The sequence below is a fragment of the Zingiber officinale genome, chromosome 2B, assembly GCF_018446385.1.
Source record: "Zingiber officinale cultivar Zhangliang chromosome 2B, Zo_v1.1, whole genome shotgun sequence".
Classification (NCBI taxonomy): domain Eukaryota; kingdom Viridiplantae; phylum Streptophyta; class Magnoliopsida; order Zingiberales; family Zingiberaceae; genus Zingiber; species Zingiber officinale.
In genome coordinates, this window is record NC_055989.1 from 100,952,481 (window position 1) to 100,979,240 (window position 26,760).

General features: G+C 33.4%; 3 protein-coding genes and 1 pseudogene across 3 annotated transcripts in view; 2 read left to right on the top strand and 2 right to left on the bottom strand.

The window, feature by feature from the left end:
• Positions 1 to 1,058, top strand: part of LOC122046514 (anthranilate synthase alpha subunit 1, chloroplastic-like) — a 105,719-nt gene extending 104,661 nt beyond the window's left edge. The window contains exon 13 of the mRNA XM_042607244.1: positions 993 to 1,058. The gene's annotated coding sequence lies outside the window, so the exon portion shown is untranslated. The remainder of the gene's footprint in view (positions 1 to 992) is intronic.
• Positions 997 to 11,708, top strand: LOC122046513 (DNA polymerase alpha subunit B-like). The gene is made up of 14 exons (XM_042607243.1): positions 997 to 1,124; positions 1,252 to 1,621; positions 1,705 to 1,800; positions 1,956 to 2,035; positions 2,153 to 2,228; positions 2,294 to 2,458; positions 7,189 to 7,293; positions 7,393 to 7,488; positions 7,572 to 7,664; positions 8,853 to 8,894; positions 9,007 to 9,048; positions 10,337 to 10,467; positions 10,551 to 10,677; positions 11,429 to 11,708. The coding sequence occupies exons 1-14, from the start codon at positions 1,027 to 1,029 to the stop codon at positions 11,573 to 11,575; spliced, it is 1,668 nt and encodes a 555-aa protein (XP_042463177.1). The 5' UTR covers positions 997 to 1,026; the 3' UTR covers positions 11,576 to 11,708.
• Positions 11,709 to 14,140: 2,432 nt separating this feature from the next.
• LOC122049746 lies at positions 14,141 to 14,303 on the bottom strand (annotated as a pseudogene).
• Positions 14,304 to 15,065: 762 nt separating this feature from the next.
• LOC122046515 (cytochrome b-c1 complex subunit 7-like) lies at positions 15,066 to 26,485 on the bottom strand. Its single transcript, XM_042607246.1, has 4 exons — positions 26,269 to 26,485; positions 26,005 to 26,162; positions 24,691 to 24,738; positions 15,066 to 15,328 (listed from the first exon to the last, which is right to left on the bottom strand). Exons 1-4 carry the CDS (start codon positions 26,363 to 26,365, stop codon positions 15,260 to 15,262), a joined length of 372 nt encoding a protein of 123 aa, XP_042463180.1. The 5' UTR covers positions 26,366 to 26,485; the 3' UTR covers positions 15,066 to 15,259.
• Between the last annotated feature and the right edge of the window lie 275 nt (positions 26,486 to 26,760).

Sequence of the window (26,760 nt, forward strand, 5' to 3'; positions counted from 1 at the left end):
TCCATGCTCTTGCAGGAAGTTAAATTGGTTAATATCCCTAAGTATCGAATAGAGACGATTCCTGTGAAATCCTGTAACGGTTAACCCCTGTCACGAGGGTGCCTCGGTAGATCACAGGAATACATGTCTAGTAGATAACAATAAGGATAAAGGTAAAGATTTGGTACGGTTTCCTACTTTCTTATGGAGGAAGTGCCTCTCTTTTCAAGAGAATGTCCTAGACGTCTCGGGGCACGGTCGTGCAGGTTTGCTCGGCCATGCATGGATCCATCTCTGTTTGGCCGCACGGCCGTGCAAGAGTTGCACGGCCGTGCACTGTTCTTCCTCTGTTTAGCCACACAACCATGCAAGGTTGCACGGTCGTATTCTCTGCCTCGTTCCAGTGCGTCGATAATCGCTATTTTTCTTTGAAAGTTGTCCCTGTTAACGCAAAACCAAACAAAGAGCAGATCTCCGAATAAAGAGTATTTATGCTGAATATATGCTAAGAGAGGTGAACATGTATAGAATATACGTGAATAAAGTAAGTGAATGTGCATCAAAACATGTATAAATGATCATAAGATCTACGCACATCAAAATTGCACGTTGACTTCTATATATCATCAAAATTAAAATTAAGTGAAATAAATTTATTATAGTTTTATTTTTAGAAGGAAAGGAATTAAGGGTATTACAGGATTGAAACATCAAAATTTATCTCAACATGATTCAGTGTGTTCCAAGTGTTCGCACAATACGGTGCTGTGAAAACTGAAATTAAGTGTATTAAAGGATTGTACCGCTTCAACGTAGGACTGAAATTCTGTCACAGAGCAATACTTTAAATCTCTAGCAGTATAATTTCACAGATGATATAGCTGTGAAAACTGATATTGTGAAGAATATATGTTTTTCATGTTAATAAATTGTTTCTTAGTTTTGAAAATTGTCTATTCCTTAAGCAGTAAGACTAACATGGCTTCATTATTTTCATATGTGCTTGTTGTAAGGCAACTAACTGACTGGAAGGTAGAAACTGCTCACATGAATGGTTTTTTGTCCTATCTGCGGAAGGAAATGATGGAAAAGATTACCAAAGAAGAACCTCGCTTGCATGTTTACTCTAGTGATGACGTTGAGATGTGAGTAGGAATGGACGTCTAATTTTTTTATTTATTTTTTATGCTCTTTAATTAATGGCCATATTTTTCTTTATATTGTTAATTTAGCTATACTACAATTTAAGATTCTGGAAGATTATTTGTCTAGGCTTCTAGGTGAAGACAACAATACTGATATGAGAATAATTGATGACCCTAGCAATCAGTACGAAAGGCTAGGCATGGATTCGAATGACTCAGCTACAACTCCTAGAACTAACAGAAATCTTTCATCATCAAGAGATCCAAAGGACATAAGCATTCGAATAACTCCTTTTGGACAAAGGATTAACAAATTTACTTCACAGTTTCTTTTCAATTATCAGAACTCAGATAACAGCTTGACTAGTCAAGAGCTTGAAAACATGGAAAATGATGTGATTAGAAGAGTTCAACCAACTGAGAGATGCAACTTACAGGTTCATCGCTTGCAGCCAGAATCTGGTTGCAGGTTCATGTATGACAGGACAGAAGATCAGGTAATCATTATAATTAGCATGAAGTTTCATGTTAGCCTTATTTCTATTGCTTTACCTATTGTCCTATTGTCCTATTGCCTTAGTTTAATTATCTAGCCAACCGGATTATGAAGCATGCACATGCTTTTACTGCTTCTGGTCTTTATGGAGAACCCACTGATGCTACTTTTGCATCCCAGGTATTTTCTTGATCTATGGCAAAGGACCTTTCTTTAATTAGGACTTTCTGTTGAATTCACCTGGATTCAAAGGCTTCTATTCCTAATGAGAATATCAACTATATTTCTTTCTGGTTATGCATTGATAGTCTTATGAAAGTTTTGTTGCCTACAAGAAAAACATATTGGCAGTTGGGATGGTTTGTTGTGATGGAGAAGGCCACATAAATGAGAAATCTATCCTGTTGCAAGGAAGGTAGAAGAGTTAGTTTCACTAAATAACCTTCCATAAATTTACATTCTTGGTAGAATTAATAGTTTCTTTTGAATGTGACAAATATCATCAAGTAATACCTTTCTGTGTATTTTGCAGTATCAAACACTCTGGGGGCCAGTGTGTGCGTCTTGACCTCCAAAAATTGCCCTACTTTTCCTTTTTTCCTGGTCAGGTAAATTTCAGACAGACAAAGGTTATGTCTATGGATAAACTTTCAACTTACATTGAAAGAATCAGGTGATTGGGGTTGATGGACACAATCCAAGTGGGCATTGTTTGATTGCCTCTAAAGTGTTTGACTTTGTGCCCAATCCCCCTGATGTTGATTGTCCTCCTGCTAAGAAGCTAGCAATTGACTTGGATCACCAGACTAGTTCAAGTGAATCACGAGTGCTATCACTGGTGTGTATGCATTGCTTTGGAAATGATCAAAATAATATCTATGTTGTTGTATATTATTTATGTTGGATTGTAGGTGGCTTCACATTTTAGTTATCCTAATTTGATAAATATTTTTTCTAATTTTCCTCTAAAATTGATGATAGGGTATCCCACAAAATAAGCAACATGCGTGATTCACTGGTGTGTATGCATTGCTTTGGAAATGATCAAAATAATTTTTATATTGTTGTATATTATTTATGTTAAATTGTAGGTGGCTTACTTCACATTTTAGTTATCCTAATTTGCTAAATACTTTTTCTAATTTTCCTCTAAAATTGATGATAGGGTATATATCCCACAAAATAAGCAACATGTGTGATATATACGACTATTTTATTACAAGACTTATGATTGACATTTAGCTTTATCAAGGATAGTTGATGTGCTTTGACTTGCAAATGAAAGATTATTTTTCTCTTACGTATATTCATGCAAGGCCAAATAACATAATAGGATTCCCTGTTGTGCTTGTTATTTGTTCAAGTTAGAGTGAACACAGTGAAATAATAATAAAACAAATATAAGAAAGATAATTGTTAACACAATTATGTGATTTGGATTCTAGATCCTACTCTATGACCTAATGATTTGTTCAGTGGATCAAATTTGGAATTGATACTAGAGAAACAACTTCTTTATTAAAGGTGGAGATATCTTCTTTACAGAATATGAAAATCAAAGTCATGTTAGTGGATAAGTGTCATAGGCCTTAGAATGAGTGGTTAAGACCAAATACTTGTATGTATGAGTTGTGAATTTGAGATCCCTTGCTCCATCTATAGTAGTAAGGGAGTATTTAAATAAAGGATAAGATTACTCATTTTAATAGTTTCTAGTCGAGTTCAGTTGACTCAATTAGATAAAATCACAAGCTTAGTTTATTTGCCAACTGTTGTCACATTCAGTCGACTCAACAAGATTCTTGTTGACTTAAATCTTGTTCAATCGACTGAACTTATTCAGTCAATTCAATTAGCTGCTTCAATCTATCCATCTAATTGTATTTCTATTGGCTCAATTCAAATGGAGGGCAAGACTTATCTTTGAGGGTAGGATTTTAGTCGATTCAATAGTTGAATAAGCATTTTCGTCAATTGGAACAAACCTTAATTCACTCAATCTCCATTTTTGCTCAACTTACACCTTGCAAGTCTTCATAAAGCTCCAAGATCAAGCTCAACTGTAGACTACGACTAAGAAACCATGTTCCTCAATCAAAGACTCTTAATTATGCCTAATTAACTCAAAAGCGTGAATCTAGAGATTATAACTTACACAATCTCACTTATCTCACTGTCTTTAGGTCGTCGTAGCTTTATATTGCCTAAGAGTTCACCTCTTGTCAAGTCCTCAGTCCCTTAAATACATCGAGCCTTGACTCATTTCACGTACCATCCTTCGCTAAATTACCCACTTAATTCACCTATTACAACTTTCGTCAAAGTTGTTGAATCAGCACTCTAAGCTCCTCATGGTCTTTTGGATGTCTCATACCATTCTTCATTGATCTCCAACATCTTGGTGCCATCGCATCAACAACTTTATTGTGTCAGTTAACAATCATAATTTAACCTCGTTGAGTCAAATTTCATGAGTTTCATGTACATCCTAACAAGTCCCTACAAACTTAAACCTTTGCAAGACACATTAAAATGTCCTGCTGAACACAACTACAAAAGTTTTGTTGTGGCAGGCCAAAATGAAGTACTACTGGTGTTGTGACAAAATCCTCACACATGATGATAGTGGTATGGATGATGTGGAGGGGAAGGAGGGTGGAACTTAGATGAAACAGAAAAAGTGGAAGGATTACATGTTTCAAATTGAAGTAGAAGACTGCTAGAACCAAGAGGAGAAGAAGGCTTATGTCTTCGAATTGAAGTAGAAGACTCATGTGTCATCAAATGAAGACTTACCTCATCAAATGGAGCAGAAGACATCTGCAATGGTAGAATAAGGAGTCTTACCTTGTTGAATGAAAGACTTGCCTAATTCCCAAATGAAGAGTAGAAGACTTACCTTGTCAAATCTAAAAATAAGACATGTAAGCCCTAAAACAAGGAAATTAAGTCTAAGTTTAATGAGTTCATAGGTCCATGGGTTAAAAAATGGGTTTACGGTTTTATTGTTTTAAGTAAAGTGAAATTTGTCCTATGACTTCCATCTCTCATATACTACATTGCATGAAAGGTGATAGGTGGCAGTGAGCTTGGTGAGTGATGGCGTGGTTGATGTAGGTTTCATTAGCGCCGAACAGTTTGGGTCCACAAGTGGAACAATATGTTTTGCATGTGCGGATCAAAACAGAATAATGTTTCAATACATGATCAAGGAATTGTTTACTATTTCTTTTAAATGTTTATTTTGTAATTCTCTTACCGTATTTGTCCAAGCTGTTAGGGTCAAAAGAATTCACATATCTCTACAATAGTATGATATTGTCTACTTTGGGCCTAAGCCCTCATGAATTTGTTTTTGGACTTTACCCAAAAGGTATCTTTCATTTTTTAAACCCATGATCTTTTTCATATATTTCTAATGTGGGACCTTAATTGTATTCTCAACAATTCTCCCCTCAAACAAAGGACTACCATTATTCTCATGGTCTGAGCCTCCCTTCAAGTATCGGGTCACGCTTGACCTACTCCAGGCCTCCCCTCAAATATCTGGTCACTCTTGAGTTGCTTTGGAACTCCCCTCAAGTATACGGTCACTCTTTACCTATTCTGGGCCTCTCCGCAAGCATCCGATCACTCTTAATGGCCTCCCCTTAACTTCGTTCAAGGCACCTCACATGACATCTAGTTTGGACCATGACTCTGATACCACTTGTTAGGACCAAAAGAATTCACATATCTCCACAATGGTATGATATTACGCACTTTGGGCCTAAGTCTTCATGGATTATCTTTGGACTCTACACAAAAGACCTCATACCAATGGAGATATCTTTTATCTTTTAAACCCATGATTTTTTCCAAGTAATTCCAATGTGGGGCTTTTATTGTATTCTCAACACAAGCTTCACGTAGTTAATTTATACTCACTATCACATTAATTGCCTCACACCCGTGCTTTATCTCGGGACAAATACAAATATTTTCACTACACGTTTACCCATATGGAAAGCATCAACTCACAATCTTGACCAAGAAAAAACAGCAAATTGCAATGCAGATATTTTTGCTAGCAAAAATCGAAGCCTCTGAACTGATTCTATGTCTTCAGAGACATGGTTTAAGTTAGATGTTAGACTGGTTTATATCAACTATTTTCCAGTCCAAGTACCTGATATCAGAATGTATAACTCAGTACATGATACAATTTATTTGGCATTTGTATCTAAATCGCACGCACGCGCACGCACAGATATATATATATATAGATCAGTGACAATTTCTTCCCTCCAATACTCCAATGACTATCATGATTCTGAAACCTTCAATAGTCTGTTGAGTGGCTGCATCCAAGTAACACTTATAGTAGATGAAGCAGTTAGTAGCCTTTCATACAAATCACACACACACACGCACACACACATATAGATATATATATAGATCAGTGACAATTTCTTCCCTCCAATACTCCAATGACTATCATGATTCTGAAACCTTCAATAGTCCTGTTGAGTGGCTGCATCCAAGTAACACTTATAGTAGATGAAGCAGTTAGTAGCCTTTCATACAAATGACATTATTTTTATTTCAACATTATACTGCATTCATTTGATGCTTTTAATAATACTTGCTAGTCTCGCTTGCATTGAATGTTGTATGTTTCATGAGGTATAATAGAGACTATGCTCCTTGGGAAAGTGCTTGATAACCTAGTGAAACAATTAGTAAATGCAAATGCAGTATATTAGAGTCTACATTATTGGAATCGATAGAAAAAAATACTAATATTAGAGAGCAATTATGTGAAGCTGCAATATATGAAAAAAAATGAGAAAAATAGGTTGATAATATATGAACATATTCAAAGATGACCAATAGATTGTACAGCTAGAAGAGTTAAATATATTAGGTGGATGTTGTCAAGGATAGAGGGAGGCCAAAGAAACATTGATCAACACGTTACAAAATAAAAATATTTTTTAAAAAAAAAATTATTATTAATATAGCTTTTCATATGATAGAATTAATGGAGGGATAAGATTCTCGTTGACATCCCCAAACAACAAGGACAAAGACAACATGTTGACAATGATGATGACAGCCTACACTATGTTACGGCTTCCTGCTCATGGATACTTCTAGCAAATATCTTGCAGACCATAAGCATTAGTTAATCTTTGATATTGTGGGTGATGCAATCTGGAATTGTGTAACAACTAAATAAAACATAAAATAATTATCCAAGGTTCTTTGTTTCAGAAATCTGAGGAATATATAAACAGTAGTTCTGCAATTTAATGCCTTAAAATCATACCAGTTCATGCATGGGCAGCCCGGTGCACGAAGCTCCCGCCATGCGGGGTCCCGGCAAGGATCCATTGTACGCAGCCTTATCCTGCTTTTTGCAAGAGGTTATTTCCAGGATTTGAACCCGTGACCTTTTGGTCACATGACAATAATTTTACCGTTGCGCCAAGGCTCCCCTTCCAGTTCATGCATGGCATTGATAATTATTTATGTTATTCATATCAAGATACCTTTGCTAATTGATAGTTTTGAAATCTTTTATAGCTTATTGCTGCAGGTCCATTTACTACGACTGACAATCTCTTATTTGAGCCTTTGACAGAGCTGCTTGCATATGCAAGTAGGAGACAGCCGCAGCTAGTTATCCTGGTGAGACTAAATCATTGACTAAGACTTTCAATCTTTTGCTGTTATGCTAATATGTTTTTGATAAAACTATAAGAAGTTACATTTCCATTACTTTGGCAGATGGGTCCTTTTATTGATTCTGATCATCCGGAGATCAAGAAGGGAACCGTTGATAGAGAGTTCGATGAGATTTTTCGTGTTGAAATTATTCAAAAGGTCTATAGCTCTATAATGTAGTTACACAATGTTGATTATCAATTATGGTTATTGTGTGTCTTTCTTGACATATTTTGATGCAGTTGGAGGACTATGCCAAGTATATGGGTTCAGCTGCACATGTGATACTACTTCCATCAATACGTGATGCTCACCATGACTTTGTCTTTCCACAGGTTCCTCATGCCACCCTTAGCTTTGACTTGCTTAATGTGTTTTATAATATTGAGCTGCTACAAATCCCATCTTAAGGGGGTCCAACTAGGAAACATCAACTTCCCACCTGCAGCTAGGGATAGGTGCATATTAGTTTATTAGAGAATTTTCAAATCTGACTTAGTAGTTGAATATTTTTTAGATTGAAGTAAAACCAAAATCAATAAGATTCCAAACTGGTAACCAATTGGTTTTGTTTGATTTTCTTTGTTTTATATATAGATCGATAAATATATATAGATACTAAGTCTTATTATCCTGGCAAATATATGTATATATATTATACATGAATATTAGAGTGTGGATATACAAAGATGAATAAGATAAGAAATGAAAATATTGGAGAGAAAATTCAAGTTGCACCTATTGAGAAAAAACTCCGAGAGACGTGTTTAAAATGGTATAGACATGTACATAGGTAACCAATAAATGTCCTAGTTAAGCGATATGAGACTATGACAAATACACATATTAATCGAGGAAGAGGGAGACCAAAGAAGTTTCAATTAGCAAAAATAAAATATGATAAAATTCATTAAATATAGATAAGGATATAGTAGGGGATTGAGCTCAATAGCATGGAGGATTCATATAGTTGATCCCACTAAGCATGATAAAGACCGATTGTTGTTATATATCATACATGATCACATACAAACAATATTACATTTACAATTCGGTATGTCATCTGCTTTTGTTCAATTTTAAATTGGGACAAGCAAATAAACCAATAGATCGAGCATTGTTTTGCTTTTCTTTGGTTTAATTATTCAGATTTTGGTTTTGGATGGAAGTCATGGAACCCCTATTTGCAGTCTAGCCAAGTTAGACCTTGCATGAGGTACGGTTGCAGCTTGTATGTTGGGCTAGTGATAGTATATAATATTATTAATTTTTTGATTCTTCATTTCTTTTTCTTCAACTGATAGTGGAAGAGTTTTACACATTAAAGATGGGATCGATGAATCTCTTTCCAATTGATGAATCAGATTCTGGATGCTAGTGATGATGTTAACATCCATTCGTACTAATAGCCTTAGTATCCTGGCAATATGCACTTTGGCCGCACTGAGAAATTTTCCATTGCTGATTATTTTCAACCTAATGATTTGAATGGGTTTGTAACTTGAGTTTTATGGTGCCTGCAGCCTGCTTTTGATATTCATCTTACAGATGATATCAAACCTCAGGTACTTTTCTCTGAGATCTAGGTGATTTATTCTCTATTAATGAAATCTAATTCTCTTATTTTGTATTCATTACATTCTTGCTCCGGACTAAAGTTGTAGCTATGTCTTGCAGATAACTTGTCTTCCAAATCCTGGTTTCTTTAGTGCAAATGAGGTACTAAAGTTGCCATTAGATATTGTTTACTGGCCGAGTAAAATGGATTTTCCTTGCATTTGAAAGTACACAGTTATTCTTTTAATGATCTTTTCTTACAAGCAAGCTGTTGGAGATGGTAGTTATTATTTGATAACTTTTTTTTACATTTCTGTGAATGGATTATATTCAAGGTTCCTCTGGAATATTTGTGGAGTTTCATATGAACAAGGACGAGTGTAATGGTTTATGAGCCACTTTTTGTATTTAAGACATTTTTCTTCTGAAATGTTTGCTCTAGATTGTTGCTTGTATGTTCTTTAATACAAATTCATGCCTTCTAGCCACATGGCGGTTAGTTATAAGTTGACCCTATGATTTACCTCTCTTCACATAATCTTGGGGCGGGTTGTAAGGGGTGCATGGGGTGAGCGTAATCACCTTTTCTATAATTTAATACAAATTCATGAACTTCCTAACAAGACCATTTGTTTTAGAAAAAAAAATAGATTCACTTCTTAACATCAGATCTTTGCTTGTGCATTTATTTAGTTGGTCCATAATTTCCTAGTGTTGTGCTTATACTTCAGTTTACCTTTCTTCTTCATCCTCCATTTTGTATTTATGCGCCATTAAATTTTGCTAGTTACCATTATCTTGTGCATCCCTTCATGCTATGAAAGTTTGGTTCTTTGAAATCATTATTGAATGATGTTGCTAAAAACTATATTAGCTGGCTCCGACTCCTCAGGTGTACTTGATTGATATGATACCCCAAGTGCAATCAATCAAATCGATGCATAATTCCTTTAGTGTCCAAACACAAGAATTGTTTAGAAAGCTTTGTATTTATGCATCATTGAGATATTTTGTTTCATGTTATGCATTTTCAAATCATATAATCCTGGATTTGTACTAAGATATTCTTTCAATACTCGTATATCCACCCTTGCAGTCTTAGTCTTAACCTATTAGCCAACTTCTGTTTGTGTAGTTTCATTGATTTTTTGCAGTTCTGATTTAGTTTTGCATGTGATGCACCAATTTTTTTTACCTTATCATGTTTTCTGAGTTTAACAACTCCTGATTTCTAAGAGTCTGATAAATTGTTAGCCTGATGTGTCCCTGGTTAAACATGTTTTTCCTGTGAGCGACCTCTTTAAGGAGTGATCTTAGACCTATTTCATGTCAAAATCTTCTCGTTCCTTTTTCTCTTTCTATTTTAGTACTATGTCATTCAGTCTCAGTGTTCAACATTTATTTGTACAAAACATTTAGATCTAGTTCCTTATTCTGCTCCTTTTTTCAGATTGCCATTGGCTGTTGCACAGTTGATATCTTGAAACAACTCAGTGGTGAGGAAATTTCACGGATTCCCATTGACACAGTGTCAGGAGACCGTATGGCACGTCTGGCAACTCATATATTACGTCAACAGAGGTAATTGAAATGCCATTTTTTTTTAATTTGACCAAAACCATGTTCTTGTTACAGTGGATTCTCAAATTTATATCTGGTTGCAGCTTTTATCCACTACATCCACCCGCTCTGGGGGTTCCTGTTGACTTTTCACTTGCAGTTGAGGCTTTGGAGATTCCTCGTAATCCAGATGTTCTAATCCTTCCCTCGGATCTTGCACCATTTGTGAAGGTGATCTCAATACTTGCAACTTGATACCTTCAATTTATGTGACGAATAGTTCAGTGTGGCATGGTCATATGCTCAATAGACAAAGAATAAAGTGAAAAATAGTAATTCTCGTTGCCTGGATAGGGTTACTCATTTTCATAGCTAACTGAAATCTGAGTAGAACCTGTATGTAATCAGATTTGTAGTCAATTGTAAGTAAAATTTGTAATTAGTTTTGGAGAATAAAATAGTTCATCTTAGTTATAGTAAAACATAACAGCCTCCTGAAAGGAAAAAAAAAAGAATAATACAAGCATTTAATATATCGAGAAACCAAAATAAGAACAAATATTGCATCTAATTTCTATGAAACAAACTGATATTAGTTGTGGACTATGTACTTAAAAAGCAACAAGTTTAATGTTTTAAGTATATTGCTACTTCAACATCATCTATGGTATAAAGTATTTTTACCAACACTAACTAGGCTATGAAAAATCTAAACTTAAATTTTGACTTGGAATTTGATAAAGTTGACATGTAAAACATTTTATTCCATCAATGAATTGAATGGTATTAGTATATGAACTAAATGTTGGAATTGATAATTCTGAAATCAGCTTCATTTTTAAAATGCTATCAAAGTGCTTACTTCTCCTTGAGTGCAAACAATGCATTCATACAGGAAAGTAATCTCTCTAATATTTGTAATTATTTGGGATGCTAATTTGTTAATTTAATAATATAAGGATTCATGTTATTTGATGTGCAGTTTTCGCACAAGGGAAGCGATGGAGAAGTGGAATGCTTGTGCATAAACCCTGGAAGATTAGCCAAAGGTATTGGAGGTGGTACTTTTGTGGAGCTTCACTACAACCGTGAATCTGATGGGACCAAAGCATCAATTATTCGTATCTAGGAGCTCTATAAAAGCGAGTCATTAGAAAGATTTTTGTTTAGTTTGTTAAAGTTTAAAGTATGGTTTGTTAATGTTCAAGCTGCGCATTTTAATATTTAATCCAATCCATTCTAGTTGCTTTTCGTCGTCAAAATTTCTAGAATTTATTAATTACAATATTGCAAGTTTACAGCATTACAAAGAAATAAAAGCAATAATTAAATTGATCAATAAAAAAAATATGTACTCTTAAAAATCTCACTTTTAATACACCTTTCCCTTTGTTAGGGGCGAGTACAAATTTAATTAAATTGAATAAATTCATCAAATTTTAAAATTTAATTCGATTTATTTAAAAATTTGGTTTGATTTTAATTTTAAAATTTTTATTTGATTAAGCCGAATAATTGAATTAATTAAATTTTAGTTCAATTTGAAATTTTAATCTTATTTTTAAAAATTGAAATTAAATTTTATTTTAAAAAGTTGATTTGATTTGAAAAAAACTGATTTTTTTTAAAAAATAGTTAATTATGTTAGTTTGATTTTTTATTAAATTAATCGATATTTTATTTGTTCGGTTTATTTTATTTTTTAAAATTTAATTGATTTGATTTGTTTGAAAAAAAATATTTTAACCACTTCTATTATTTACATCAAAAAGTTCTTCTTAAAAAAAATCACTAATATCGGTTTATTTTGTTTTTTACACATCTCGTCAAAAAAATATGGAGTTTACATGTCATATATATACATTATATTAACATTTTCATCTCTCATATTTATTTTAATATTAACACTTATTATTTGTGGATCCCACTATCTAATAAATACAATTTTAATTTTATTTATCCAATTTAAATTATTATTATTTTAAATAAATAATAATAATAATTTTAAATATATTTATTTTGTAAAATATTTTTTTAATTTTGAGTATCATTTATTTAAAATTAAAATATTATTATAAATTTGATATGTACAACGTATAAAAAAAATCATACTTGCATAAAATTAAAAAATACCATATAAATTAAATAAAAAGAAATTATAAAATACTAATTCAAAAATATTATTATATTGTAACTAAATATATTTATAGATAACAATATAATTTTATATTAAAATAGGTTAGTTTAACTAACTGTTTTAATTTTTTTATTTTAACCTTATTAAAAATATTTTGACAATAAAATTTCATCAATTCAATTTTGTTCCGTTGATTTTTAATTTTAATTTTTTTTTTAACAAAAAAAACATGGGAGGACATTCATGTGGCCCTTCCATCTCGTGTTTTGAACACATGTGGGGTGGGCTAGCCCTTTGCCCACCCCCACGCTCTCCCATCAAGCGTGCAAAGCACACGATAAGTTTCTCTCTCCAGTGCATGCATGTATGGACCAGAATAAAAAAAAAAATTATAAAAGATTTGTTTGAACATGATATCATATGGGTGTTATAACACCCACTCATATTGGTTTTGACACCAATTGAGTATTATAACACCTAACCAATTCCACCGTACACCAATTGAATGTTAAAACACCTAACAAATTCTACCAACGTGGAAACCTTAAATTTTGAAATACTATGCGAAAATTATATATATATATATATATATATATATATATATATACACACGTGAATGTTATGGTGTGGATCAACACGTCGCATGTCATTGCGGACCTAGGGCGCCTGAATTAATCCAAGCGCCCTGGATTCAATTAGAAAGTTTTTTTTAATTTTTTTTAGAACATAATTTTAAGATTTAGAAATTGAGTTATAATGAGTTTGAACTAATAAGATTTTCCATCTAGGGTTCAGGCTTCTCTCTTGTGTTATAGTGTTGTAGATTAAAAATTTAAAAGCTCATGAGATATATTATATTTATTTAGGATTTAAGATTTTAGAATTTATGAGTTAAGTTATAATGAGTTTAAGCTAATAAGATTTTCTTTTTAGGATTCAAGATTCCCTCTTGGATTATAGTGTTCAAGATTAAAAAATTTTATGCTTACGGGGTATAGTGTTCATCTTTAAGGAAATATTGATTAAAAATGAATTGAGACACTTGGATTTAATTCAGACACCTTAAAATCAATGAATATGGGCCTAGAACTTCTGAGCTCCCTATGCACTCAGTCGCCCATGCACATCACGCATAGGCGATATATATATATATATATATATATATATATATATATATATATATATATATATATATATATATATATATATATATATATATATATATATATATATATATATATATATATATATATATAAAACTGCCCATAAGATCATTCGTGGTACAGTTCGCGTGCATCCGTAGCTAGATAGCTATGTAGACACCCTGTCTGCTCATGAGAAAATTTGTATGTATATATATATATTCGATAGGTTGCACACAACACTCGGTGAGTACTTAGTATTTTTTTATTCTTAGAGCTTAGAACTTAAGGCTATTTTTTTTTTAAAAAAAAAATGACATATATATATACTAGTCATTACAGACATGCGTTACATGTGTAATATAATACATGAATACGCGTAAATTAGTATCTCGGGCCTATAAATTGGACTTGGTAAGGATGAGCTAGACCCATACAGTAGTGCACCGAATGGGCAACATTCGAAAATCCAAGCAACAAGCTATTATAACGAACTCTCCCTCATAAAAAATTAATTAATTTTTTATGATAAAAACAAATGTTATACTTCATCTTAGCCAAAAGACCAAGAAAGATATATTTTCTAATATTGTCGGCCAAGATATTTATATAAATTTCTCCGCTCAATATTATCGAACTAAGAAAATCATATCCTGTACATTTCTATATTTTTTAATTAAATTTTTTTATACTTGATATTATAATCCAACTCCTAAATAAAATTTTATTTGCACAACCAAAAATTAAAAAATCAGCATTTTTTTTCCATTACCGCTCACCTTACTACCATGAGCGTGTGTATATAGAACTATGAAAGGACTTTTTATTCAAGGATAGCTGGACAGATAAAATGCTGGACAGATAAATTATCCATGCTTCTAATAACATAAAAAACTTTGATAGAACAGAACCAATCAACCCCAAAATTAATCAACATAAACAAAATATATGATCCAATTAAAAAATATATATATAAATCACTCTCTCAATAATCATAGTCAGCTTGTTACTAACATCTCTGCACAAGACCGCCCCATGCAATTGGAACTGACATAATAATACAATCAAAGCAATTAAAACATCAATAGCACATTTTGATCTAACAATTTTAATTCGCGCATACAATCAACTTGAGTCAATTTTAATTCTCAAGTATATATAATATATATGTGAACAGTTTGCTCTTTCCTACTTATCATTTAATCAACTGCAAGCTTTGAATGAATGGTTAATCAAAGCCAATAAAATTTTCATATTTTTTTTCTAAAGGATGTTTGTGAGATCTTCAAGATATAATCTAAAAACTAAAGAATTCAAGATATATTTCTATGGCACACTAATAACGAAATAGTCTTTGACATTCATATTATGTAGAACATTTCAAGGGTTCAGTTATGACCGTTGATTCATAGCACGATTTAAAAATGGGTGAAAAGTAAAAATAATCAAGTAGCAAACTTGATAGAAAAAGAGTTCATGCAATTTTATTTCACTGCAGTTGAGTGCACAGTAGCTACGGGAAGAGAAGGGTGCTTCATGTAATTGTGCGCTGATAGAGGGGAAGCGCTCCCAACGCCTCACGCTCTGCACTCTCCTTTTTAACCTGCCAAAAATTGTTTCAGAATCCAAGCGCCATAATTCAGATTAGCATCACATCGCATGTCGTCGCCAAACCCAACGATGCAGAACGCGAATAAATAAGGGGCAGAAAATAACTACCATTTATCGCAAAACATTTCATCAAAACAGTGGAGAATTTTGTAAATGCTCTTGTGAGATCAGGATACATAGTTTACAATATATATAATTAGTGATAACACTCAATCTTATGAATCTGCCTAATTCAACAGGAAAATTTAACCAAAAATATTGAAGCAGAAGGGAATCATCTCTAGTGGCTAGTGGCTAAAAAGGGATTAAAAAAAATCATCTCTAAATATTTGTTGATGAAATTCTTCTGTCCATAGATAACAGAGAAAACCCAACTAAAACCCAACTTGTAGAATAAAATAAGAGGCGCTTATTTATTCATAGGTTTTTATAGAAATTGTAAGAAGAAAATGCATTTTACCTTTTCAACAAAATTAGTTAAGTAGCTTTCCATGTGATAAACTTCATATGCATGTGGCAAAAGGCGATTCGCTCGCCCCCAACGCCCCCGTCAACCCGTCCCTAGGCCAACACGGAGGAGGTAAATCACGAGTGACTACTAACCATTAGTACAAATGGCCAAGACATGGGGGAGGTTATGCTCGGTCATGCCGAGTTTCGACCACAAGACCTCATATGGCAATAAACTTTATATACATACATATATATATATATATCTAAGTTAATCTGACACTCTAAGGATTAAATGAAAAGAAAAATTCGAGGAATATAACTTCAAATTGTTTAGATACGATGCTATGCTATTGCTATTGAATTTTATATCGAAATACTAGGATCTGATACGCTGGGATCCCTCATTGCCTAATGATACGATTGTTGGATTGTTAAAAATAACATCCCGGAACGTACTAGAAAAAAATATATATAAAAAAATTCACTACTATTCTTAGCAATTAGGCATTACTACCAATATAACAAATGAAAAAGAAAGTTAAGATGATAAGAACATTTTTAACAGTTCTGATCATAGAAAAAAATTCCGTTTCGTGCCGGGCGGAACGGGCGAAACTTACTATTCCGCCCGCGCACCGAAACCGGCACCGGACGAGCGACGATTTCGTCGCGTCGTGCGTCACGCGCTAGGAGGAGTCGCGCGCGCACCAGAAATCGTCGCACCAGGAGGAACAACGTCGTCAGAAGCTTCCGGCGTCGTCAGAAGCTTCCGGCGTCGTCGGAAGGTTCGCGGCGCTTGAAGCGCGTTGCAGGCGTCGGAGGCGTCGCGACGCTACGTTTCTGGCAACGCCGAAAACGTCACTGACGCTTCTGGCGTCGCCAGAATCGTCGCCGGACTCCTCCGGTGCCGCCGGACGCCTCCGACGCCATCGGAGGCGTCGCGGGCGCGGGCGCTGGGTCGTGGTCGCGGGTAGGGATACTGTGCAAAATTACAATTTAAAAAATTAAACAATTCCTATTTAATCGTGATATTTTAAAAAGGTTTTCATAAACCCTAATTAAATTATCCCAATAAAATATAAAAAAAATATTTAAAATTTTTAAAAAATAATCAATTTTCTTAAATAATATTCTGAAATTATTTTTACTATTTTAAATTTTTTAAAAATTCTAAAAATTCTTTAAAATTCTAAAAAAAAATTAAAATTTTTTATAAAAATTCTATTAAATCAAATATATATTCTTATATATATATTTAAATTATTTTATATATTTTTTACTGATTTAATGTTTAAATAAAATTACGAAACCGTATCGGCACAACACGATACGATACCGAAACCGTATCGTTCCGGTCTTGGACCGAAACCTCGGCACAGGTCGAAATTTTAAACCTTGGTTCTGATAATCCCCTATATGTTTATTATTCAACAACAACAATAATAACAACCAAACCTTATCCCACTAGGTGGGGTTGACTATATGGATCCTTTTACGCTATTGAACTCTATCTCTTACTGTATCATCATCTATACTTAAATAAATTTTATCTTATTTTATTGTTGATAACCAAATCTTTTTTGTTTTCTTCTTTCTCATTTGATATGCATGTTTGTTATAGTTTCACATCGTCTAACTGGAGCATTTATTGATCGTTTAAGTACATGTCCGTATCATCTTAAACGTGTCTCTCGGAATTTTCCCTCAATAGATGCAACTCCGACTTTCTCTCTAATGCTCTTATTTCTTGGACTTGTTAGACCTTTGCCTTATGTGATATTTACAATTTAGTCTCTAGTATTCCCCTCAAACTAAAAAATAAAAATATTATGGAAACTCAATTCTGTCAAATATACTCAATATTAGAATTATATAAGAATTTGGTTAGCAAATCATCTCACTATTTTATGGATTACTTTGTATAGCTAAGTGTCAATCAATCACTATGTATTATCCTCTCATAAACAAAGGGACTGGATAAGAGGTTATGTCCATGGCAACTTGATTGTCAAAGTATAACTTCCCAATTTGATTCAGTTGTTTAACCCAAATAAGTTCTTCATGCATTTAGGATCATAACATCATTATATTCCACATCTGCAGTCAAATCTCAACCTGAGTATATATAAGGGTTTCTTGCTCTTAGACAGAACCAAAATATACATAGCCAATCAACGTCAGTCTACCCCACAAATTAAATGTCACCGTAATCTTGATACAAAAATTATTCTCAGCCAAGAATTTTAGATAACTTAAAATTCTTAAAGCTACTCCTAAATAAGCAATAAACACGACATGAAGCTTTAAGAAACAAACATATCACTTTCACTGTGAATGATGTGTCCGATCTTCTAACTGAGATAATTTTGTTTCTCGACCAATCTTTTGTGCCTTATTGTATCACTTAATAAAATATTGTGCCGTACCATATCATTTAATAAAGATCATCGTACCTTGAGTGGGCCAGTATACCTATCCATCAACATAGTGATCACTTAGCTAATAGTTGAGGCTTCAATCATTCTATAATATCAATAGGTGAAACCATATCTATATTGTGAATTTTCATTTGCACCTTATTTTCAACCTGTCAAGAGGAAGAAGTACTAATCTAGAATAGCATTAGAATGTAAGAATTGTATCACTTTGAAAATTTCCTACCTCTACCTAAATGCGAGAGTGCCTAATGGAAGAAAAATACATAAGCGAATATAAGATAGGAAGCGACAAATGAGAAATAACATGATTGCAAGTACTTTTCCAGGGAGAAATAAAAAGATCCAAACAAAGAACTAGGAGTGCTACTTGGTAAGCAACAGCCTACTATGATTGTCTACTACAAATCATCAATGGTGAAGGATTTAGTGCTAGATTCAACAAAAAGCAATGGAATAGATAAAGCTGTAGACAAAGATAAATTTATTTCCTCTCTTTTCATATAGACACAAGAGAGGAAACCACTCTAGCACCAACTTATTATCTCAAACTATTAGGCAACCAAATGATACCCTTGATGTTGAGGAACCGATCCTCTAATAACCCAAAGAAAACCACTCCTCTCTTTTCTTTCCCCCTCTTCCCCCCCCTTGAGTGTGTGTGATCCTTGCCATTCTCTATCTTCTTCTCAACACCACACAGTGGGTATTGTTTCTAAAGGGTTCAAGGCAAATAGCAGTGTCACAGCAGAAATTCTTAGACACCTAGTTGATTTTCTAATTGCAAGCTTCGTGAGAGACTGAGAGGTAGGAAGCTAATCTCTAATGTGATTTTTTTCTTCATTAAGTTAAAGGTTTGGCTGAGGTGTCTTGGAAAGTGAATTGTTTTAAGCTTTGTTAAATTGCTAAACAACTAAATTGATTAGATTATCATCGATTCAAACTTTTAAAGGGAATTAAAGACGATACTTCATTAGTATATGATTGTATATGGTGTGTAGTTAAAACAAAATCATTTTAGGGGTTAAATAAGACTTTTACACACTTGCTAAATCTAACAACAATGTCTTGGGATTGTTTCCCTTCATCTCTAACGTCCGAAAAAGGTCTTCATATGCTTTAAAACAAATCAATGTAAGGACTCCCTTTGGATCAATAGGGTTCATGATTTATGGTAATTAGCTAAGAAACACATATGGTTACACTAGTCAAATATAAAAGTGAAGTTTCAAGGTTTACCCCCAATAGCTAGTATCTAAAAAAGGACAATATCATGGTTTAAAATTTCGTATCATGATGTGCCGATCCGGACAAACGGGCAAAACTTAACCCTACACCCGCACTGTGGGCTACCACGGGGTTGTGGAGGCGCCGTGATCCCACAGTGAACTCCATGGGGTCGCGAAGGCCCCGATCCCACGACAAACTCATGGGATCGCGGAGGCCACAACGATCCCATGACAAACTCCGCAGGTCACGGCGAGGATGCCGCTAGGTTAAGCTGCCGCTGCCACAAGAGGCCACGGCGACCTCCACAATTCGCAACAGGTACGCTTGCGGGCACAAGAAGGATGCACCAATTAAATTATTAAAACTTAGGTTAATAAATAAACCTTAGGTTAATAATTACAATTAACTCCTAACTATAAATAGGAACCGACTTAATCAAACTCTTATATATATATATATATATATATATATATATTAATTTCAAAATATATAATAAATTTTTATTTATTTCTTTATTTACTTACCATATGGAGGCGCCACGATCCCATATTTTTTAAACAAACTATTTTATTTTTTTTGCATTTTAAATTTTTTTAATATTCATATTTTTTAATTAATATATTTTATTTTTAAAAAATATTGAAACCATATCAGCACGACACAATAAGATACCTGTGTAGCATGGATACTCAAAAAAAAAATTTAGAAGTGTCAGATACGGACACGACATGCAAATATGTGTCATTGACTTTTTTTAAAATTTGACCAATAAGATACGGCTAGGATATGGCTAAGACACATTTCCGGATACGTTTGGGTTCAATTGCAAAAAAATTAAAAGTTGCAAGGGTTAAATTGAAAAATAATAATTTCTGAGGACTAATTAATAAATAGATTAATTACGAACAAAGACGATGTTGGTGATAAGACCGATATAGATGTTTGAGTTTTTTTACCTTGTTTAAGATGGATTTGGTGTTTTATATTTTGTTATGTATACTTTTTATTTGTAATGGATATTATGATTGATGCAATATGGTTTTCTATGCTAGGATTTTTATTTTTTAATACTAAATTTATATATATATATATATATATATATATATATTCAAAAAATTTTGTATCGTTGTATTCGTGTTGTGTCTAATACGATACCTGTACCCATATCCATGCAACATAGTACGACACTAAAATTGTATCGTTTCTGTCATAACTGAAACTCCGATATGGGTCAAGATTTTGAATCATGAATAGAATATAAGGTTTGGTTCCTTGATATTTATAGCTATTTAATGTCTATTAAGACATTTTGTCCTCTTATAACCAATCAACATCAACTTCCAAAGTTATTGAAGTTGACCCTTAAAGCATAGGCCTATTAACATAGAATATTCTAGTTGACCTCGATAGAGAACCTTGGAGGAAGAACCTTTATCCTTAAATACTCTTACCTGCTTGCGTAATTTTTATAATTTTTTATTCTTATGTTATATCCTTTGTTCATATGCATATTGCTTGTTTGAGTAACACTAACACATGCTTAGATTTTTTAAAATCAACATTATGTTCATGTTACAGTGTTTACAACTAGTTCATATGCATATTGCTTGTTCGAGTTACACTAATACATGCTTAACTTTTTAAAATCAACATTATGCTCATGTTATAATGTTTACAACTACTATTGTTATTACATATACACACCTATCATGCTAGCCAGAATTAAAATTGAATATCGACTTCTCACCATTATCACTATACATGTACTCACTACTTCTATAAAAACATACAGATCACTCAACCCCTTATAAATCCATACCTCAAATGCTTAATTTGTTAGTTATACTAAAAATATTGCATGTGTTGCAATTGTTTAATTTTTTGTTATTATACATGACTGTTTGATGCATTCCTATAAACTATTTCCTTAAGTAACACTTCTTATTGTATTGACAATAGTATGTTTCTATTTCTCCCTACTATTCTTCTATTTCCTCTTCCCCTCTTCTTATACCTCTCCTACGTGTCCATTTGTTTCAAGCCAACACAGTTAAATTATGCACACCTGTACCATGTGTAGACACAAGTCAGTGCTGGAACCATTCCAACGTGGGACTAAAAATCTAGTTCTCATATTTTAAACCAAGATTGGAGTCCTAAATTGCTGTCCCCATTAGTGATTTTGGCTCAAATAAAGATACCTTTCACAGCAAAGAGAAACTTTTATACCTAAAACTTTAGTGGCTTATTGATGTTATGATACAATTGACAGCAAGAAAAGATTTTCCTAGATAATTTTAATGACTACAAATATATAAAGGAAAATAAGTTATTTACATAATTCCCCAGGGTTAAAAATTCAGGCAAGACATATCCAAGCAAAATTAAATAAAATTATGTTTGATCAGATGGGTCTAACAATTAAAATTGATCTAACTGAAGTTGAAGATGATCTAATTTTCAAAAAAAGAAAAAGATAATTCCATCTAAGAGTATGAAGTCAACTACAACAACCACCACCAAACTTTTATCTCACTAAGTGGGGTCAATTGTATGAATCCTCCTATGTCATTGGACTTGATCCCCTACTATATCCTCATCTATATTTAAATAAATTTTATCTTATTTTATTGTTTCTAACCAAGTCTTTTTAGTCTACTCTTTCTCGATTAATATGCGTATTTGTTATGATCTCATATTGCCTAACTAGGGCATTTATTGGTTGCCTAAATACATGTTCATATCATTTTAAACACATCTCCCGAAAATTTCCCTCACTAAGGTGCAATCTCGACTTTTTCTCTAATATTCTCATTTCTTATCCGTTCATCCTCGTATATTTGCACATCCCCTTAACATCCTCATCTTTACGACTCTCATTTTCTGCTCATGCGCTCATTTCATAGCTCGACATTCAACTTCATATAATATAGCAAATCGAACTGCCATTTTCTAAACTTCCCTTTAAGCTTTAAAGGCACCTTACGATCACAAAAAAACACGTGACGCCTTCCTCTATTTCAACCATTCTGCATATATCCTTTGTAATCACATCTCTATCAACTCCTCCAACCTTTTTAAAAAAGGATCCTAGATACTTAAAACTTCACCCTCTATTTACTTTGAAAGATGGAAGGGGAAAGAAAGGACTTAACGTGGAAAAAATTTCATAATGAATGGTACAAGAAAGGAAAGAGAAAAGAAAAGAATCCATGGGACGTGGGAAAGAAAAAAGGAAAGAGAAAAACAAAAACAAAGGAGGGAAGAAGAAAATCACGGACGAACCCCTCGTGCACGCCGACCCTCAGGCCGCATCCGTGGCTGCGCAAGCCGACCTCATGCTCGCGAGGCCTCAATCGTGCGAGGTCACTGCCTCACGCACATGGAGCCGCTAACCGCAGTTGTGATGCATCGTCGTTCGTTGTCGTGCGATGCTAGATACTCTTGCAAGTTAGGTTGGAGAGAGTTGGGAGGGAATTACTTTCTACCCAATTTGGCAGATAAAAATATATCAAAAATTGATCCACAAACGGATTTGTAATTTCGTCTGCTCATCTGGTAAATGAAAGAAAGAAAAATAATTCATCCTTTTTTGTGAAGTAAAGAGGGGAAAGTTTCCACCGTGGAAAATCTTTCCACGATTTTTATTTCTATCCTCCCAAATAAACAGAACTTAATGATAATCTCCTATCTTAACAATTGTCTTATTATGTTTACTACTATTACGCCATCAACAATCAAGTCTAATCCCACTAAGTGGGGTCAACTATAGGGATCTTCATACACCATTGAGTTTTATCCTCTACTATATCATCATTAATATTTAAATAAATTTTACGATATTTTTCATTGTTAACCAAGTCTTCTTTGATCTTCCTCTTTCTTGTTGAATCTGTATATTTGTTATAGTTTCACATTGTACTGGAACATTTATTAGTCATCTAAGTATATGTTGGTACCATCTTAAACGTGTTTATCAAAGTTTTCACTCAATAAGTATAATTTTGACTTTGTCTCTAATGCTCTCATTTTGTATCTTGTTCATCCTTGTATGCTAGCAAATTAACCTTAACACCATCTTTGCAACTCTCATCTTCAACTGTTATGTTCGAGTCATAACTCAACATTTAGATACACAAACAGTTAAACAATTAACCTAATTTCAAATGGCCCCCAAATAATATTCCTATTTTTGGGTTACAATCAAAACACTGAATTCAAACTCATTTCAATGAGAATATACCATTAAATTTAATTCATAATGTCACTACGAAAGTGTTAAATGTTGTGTAATATAATAGATAAACATAAATCAGCTCAGCATCATCCACGTGGTAATGGAATAATAAAATTTAGTATTTCTTCTAGGTAATGGAATACACATCCATCTAATATATAAGCATAATACCAACACCCCTAGCATATAATGAAAAATCAATATCCATCCAAATAGTAATAGTGCATAAGTCATGTAATAAAATAAAATTACTTCGGTATTAAATGCAAAATCAAGATTGGGTTGTGTGAACATAGACATCGCCAAATAAACTATAGTTGACATTTGATTTTATGGAGGAATATGAGGGTATTATTGGCATTGAAATTTATGTTCATAGTCTGAGAGGTTAATATAACAATGCAGGGAATAAACGTTCAATGTCATCACCCAAAGATGAAGCATTGGGAATCCAATTGGAATATGAGCTCGAGTATATCTAATTTTTAAAATAAATACAGAAATTCAAACTAAAATAGTCTGATATTCGAACATAAACAAGCTCTTATCAAGCCAAACACTAAACTTGTTCATGAAAGTTCGGTTCATTTACAGCCTTAGGGGAGGGGCATATAAAGAGTCAAGTATAAGAGATCAACCTTATGGATGTATCAATAAAAGCTACATTTTTACAAGACTTATCACATAATGTTTCAATCAACATTAATGAATTTATCTTCACAATGTCTGCAAAAGTATGCATTGTTATTATTAAATTGAGACAAAGCATTTAAAACAATGTGTCAACTCAATGAATAGACAAAATACATTAACTTTAGAAAAAGATAAAATTTCCAAGATTATTTTACCAAAGATGATATTGATTATTAACATTTCACATTCAATCTAGAGAAGATCATAATGCAGTAATGGAATTCTCTCACGATTGACAGAGATACAAAACTACATTTACAGATTTAGAACAAAGTGCATCCAATGTATGTTAAAAGAAACACTTACAAGAGCAAGCATATCTCTGAGATAGCTTCTAAATGGTGTCTGCAATGCCTGTAAGGTGAAGATGTTAAAGTTGTGTTAAACTATAGGGGGGAAAGATGAAATGTTTTACTACATCTAAAGTGTAACAAAGGACATTTGCCAATTCTATAGGATACGGGTGAAAGTGCAAAATTTCAGTTACTTTATAGCGAGGAGGAAAGTTAAATAAATAAATAAATAAAAACTTCACTTACTCAGGGCAATTACTGCAAAAAAAAAAAATGGTAATAAATATTATACTGTACAAGCATACCAGAAGTAAAGGATATCCTCTCACATGACATGAAAATAGAAACATTTATCCAAAATATCTTAGAATCATTCATATTAAGTCATAACTGATAATTATTACATTGAGCTTCTGTTACTGCTATTACAAAAGATTGTTCATACTGTGTACAACTCCACAAACTAGTAAGGAGAGTTGAAACATTAAAGTGCTATAGAATGTGATGGATTGGAAATTCAAACAATCAAATGTTTTGTTAGCACAAAAAAATAATAACAATAGTAAATCACATATTTGCAAGAAACTCTAAAGAAAATAAAAGGATGGCCTTTCATGGTAAATGTGGATGACCAAGCCAATAAATCAGCCAAATGATTGCAAGATAAGGATTAGTTATGAACATCATATAACTTCAACATTTTAACAAATTTATCCACCTTTTACAATTAGATCTTATACTGTTGGACATCATAGCAAACCTCTAGTATTATTGATTCTCTATTACAATTTTTTCTGTTAACTTTTCATTCATAGTTAAATAGGGAATGGCATCCCAATAATATAAATAAAATACAAATCAATACCACACAAAAGCAACATAGAGGAAAACATGCAAGATTTATGAGTTGATTATTATAATTTCAGGATATAATTTATTCTTTAGGTTGTGATAACATGATAAATAATTTAGATTTATTTTATGATATTTAGATGCTAAACCATCCTATTAGCTAGCGGAAAGGCCAGGCTAGATATGTTAAAACCTGAGAAGTAGATAACATTTTTAGTAACCAACCAAAATTGTGATTCTACTAAGCGAAGCAAGACAAGAATGAACAGTTTGATAGAGATTAATCTGTTGGACATTTGACTAAACCCAATATCAAATTGTAGCAAAAAAAACAAAAAAAAAAAATCGTCTGTTGCCGGACTCCGCCCTCCAACATAGAGAGATCTTCCAACCAATCAATGAGGCAATACTTCCTTAAAATCAAGAATGATTTCCGAACCACAAAAACAAAACAAGAGAGAAAGCAAGCGAAAACCTGTAAATCCTCGGGAAGGTACTCGTGTTTCATGGACAGATCCATGGCGCGCTTAAGGCGTTGGTTCCTGGCGTCCACCACTTCGCGCGGCAGCCTGTTGAGAGCCTCCTTAATGTCCATATCGTACAGGGGATCATACAGATCCTCGTATCTCAGCCCTAAAACAGAAGATTTATTTGTTGTTTTCAGAATAAATTATATGAAAAAAAAATCGAATAATCCAAGAGCAGGATCCGTATGGGGAGGAAGGAACGACGAGATCACCATATCTCTTGAGGCGTTTGGAGAGGGCTTTGTAGTGCTGGGCCGCGAACCAGTTACGGCGGGGGTCAGTGAGCCATTTCACAAACGCAGACGCCATCCTCAAATCAGCCGGCGACGGATCAATCAAACAATCAATCACCTGGATCGATCGCCTCTTTGTTGCCTGACGCCGACAAGCTTCCACCCACGCCTCTCTCTATACAACAATTATCAGCTACGGCGGAACCCAACCACGGGAATTATAAAGTAGAGCAACGTCAATTGGGCCGCCCTCTTAGGGTTGGGCCGGCCTGACCCTAACCAATTCACAATTGTTGGATTTTAAGGATAATTTGTTTTGTTTTATTGTATTTTTTTTTTTTTTTTGTTAATAGTAAACCTCCACTTACATTTTTAAAGTTTCTTCAACGTGTCCCTCAATTCTTAATCATTGATATCCTAAATATTAGATAAATTCCCGTTAAATGTTAGAAAATAAGTTCTTCAACGTGT

What these genes read in the sequence shown, in the direction of transcription:
- LOC122046513 (XM_042607243.1), top strand. Translation starts at nt 1,027, where the DNA reads ATGAATGGTTTTTTGTCCTATCTGCGGAAGGAAATGATGGAAAAGATT. An exon ending in ATGACAGGACAGAAGATCAG is followed by an intron (nt 1,622 to 1,704) that starts GTAATCATTATA and finishes CTATTGCCTTAG; the next exon opens with TTTAATTATCTAGCCAACCG. An exon ending in CATATATTACGTCAACAGAG is followed by an intron (nt 10,468 to 10,550) that starts GTAATTGAAATG and finishes ATCTGGTTGCAG; the next exon opens with CTTTTATCCACTACATCCAC.
- LOC122046515 (XM_042607246.1), bottom strand. Translation starts at nt 26,365, where the DNA reads ATGGCGTCTGCGTTTGTGAAATGGCTCACTGACCCCCGCCGTAACTGG. An exon ending in ACCTTCCCGAGGATTTACAG is followed by an intron (nt 24,739 to 26,004) that starts GTTTTCGCTTGC and finishes TTCACCTTACAG; the next exon opens with GCATTGCAGACACCATTTAG. An exon ending in TCAGAGATATGCTTGCTCTT is followed by an intron (nt 15,329 to 24,690) that starts GTAAGTGTTTCT and finishes AATTTTTGGCAG; the next exon opens with GTTAAAAAGGAGAGTGCAGA.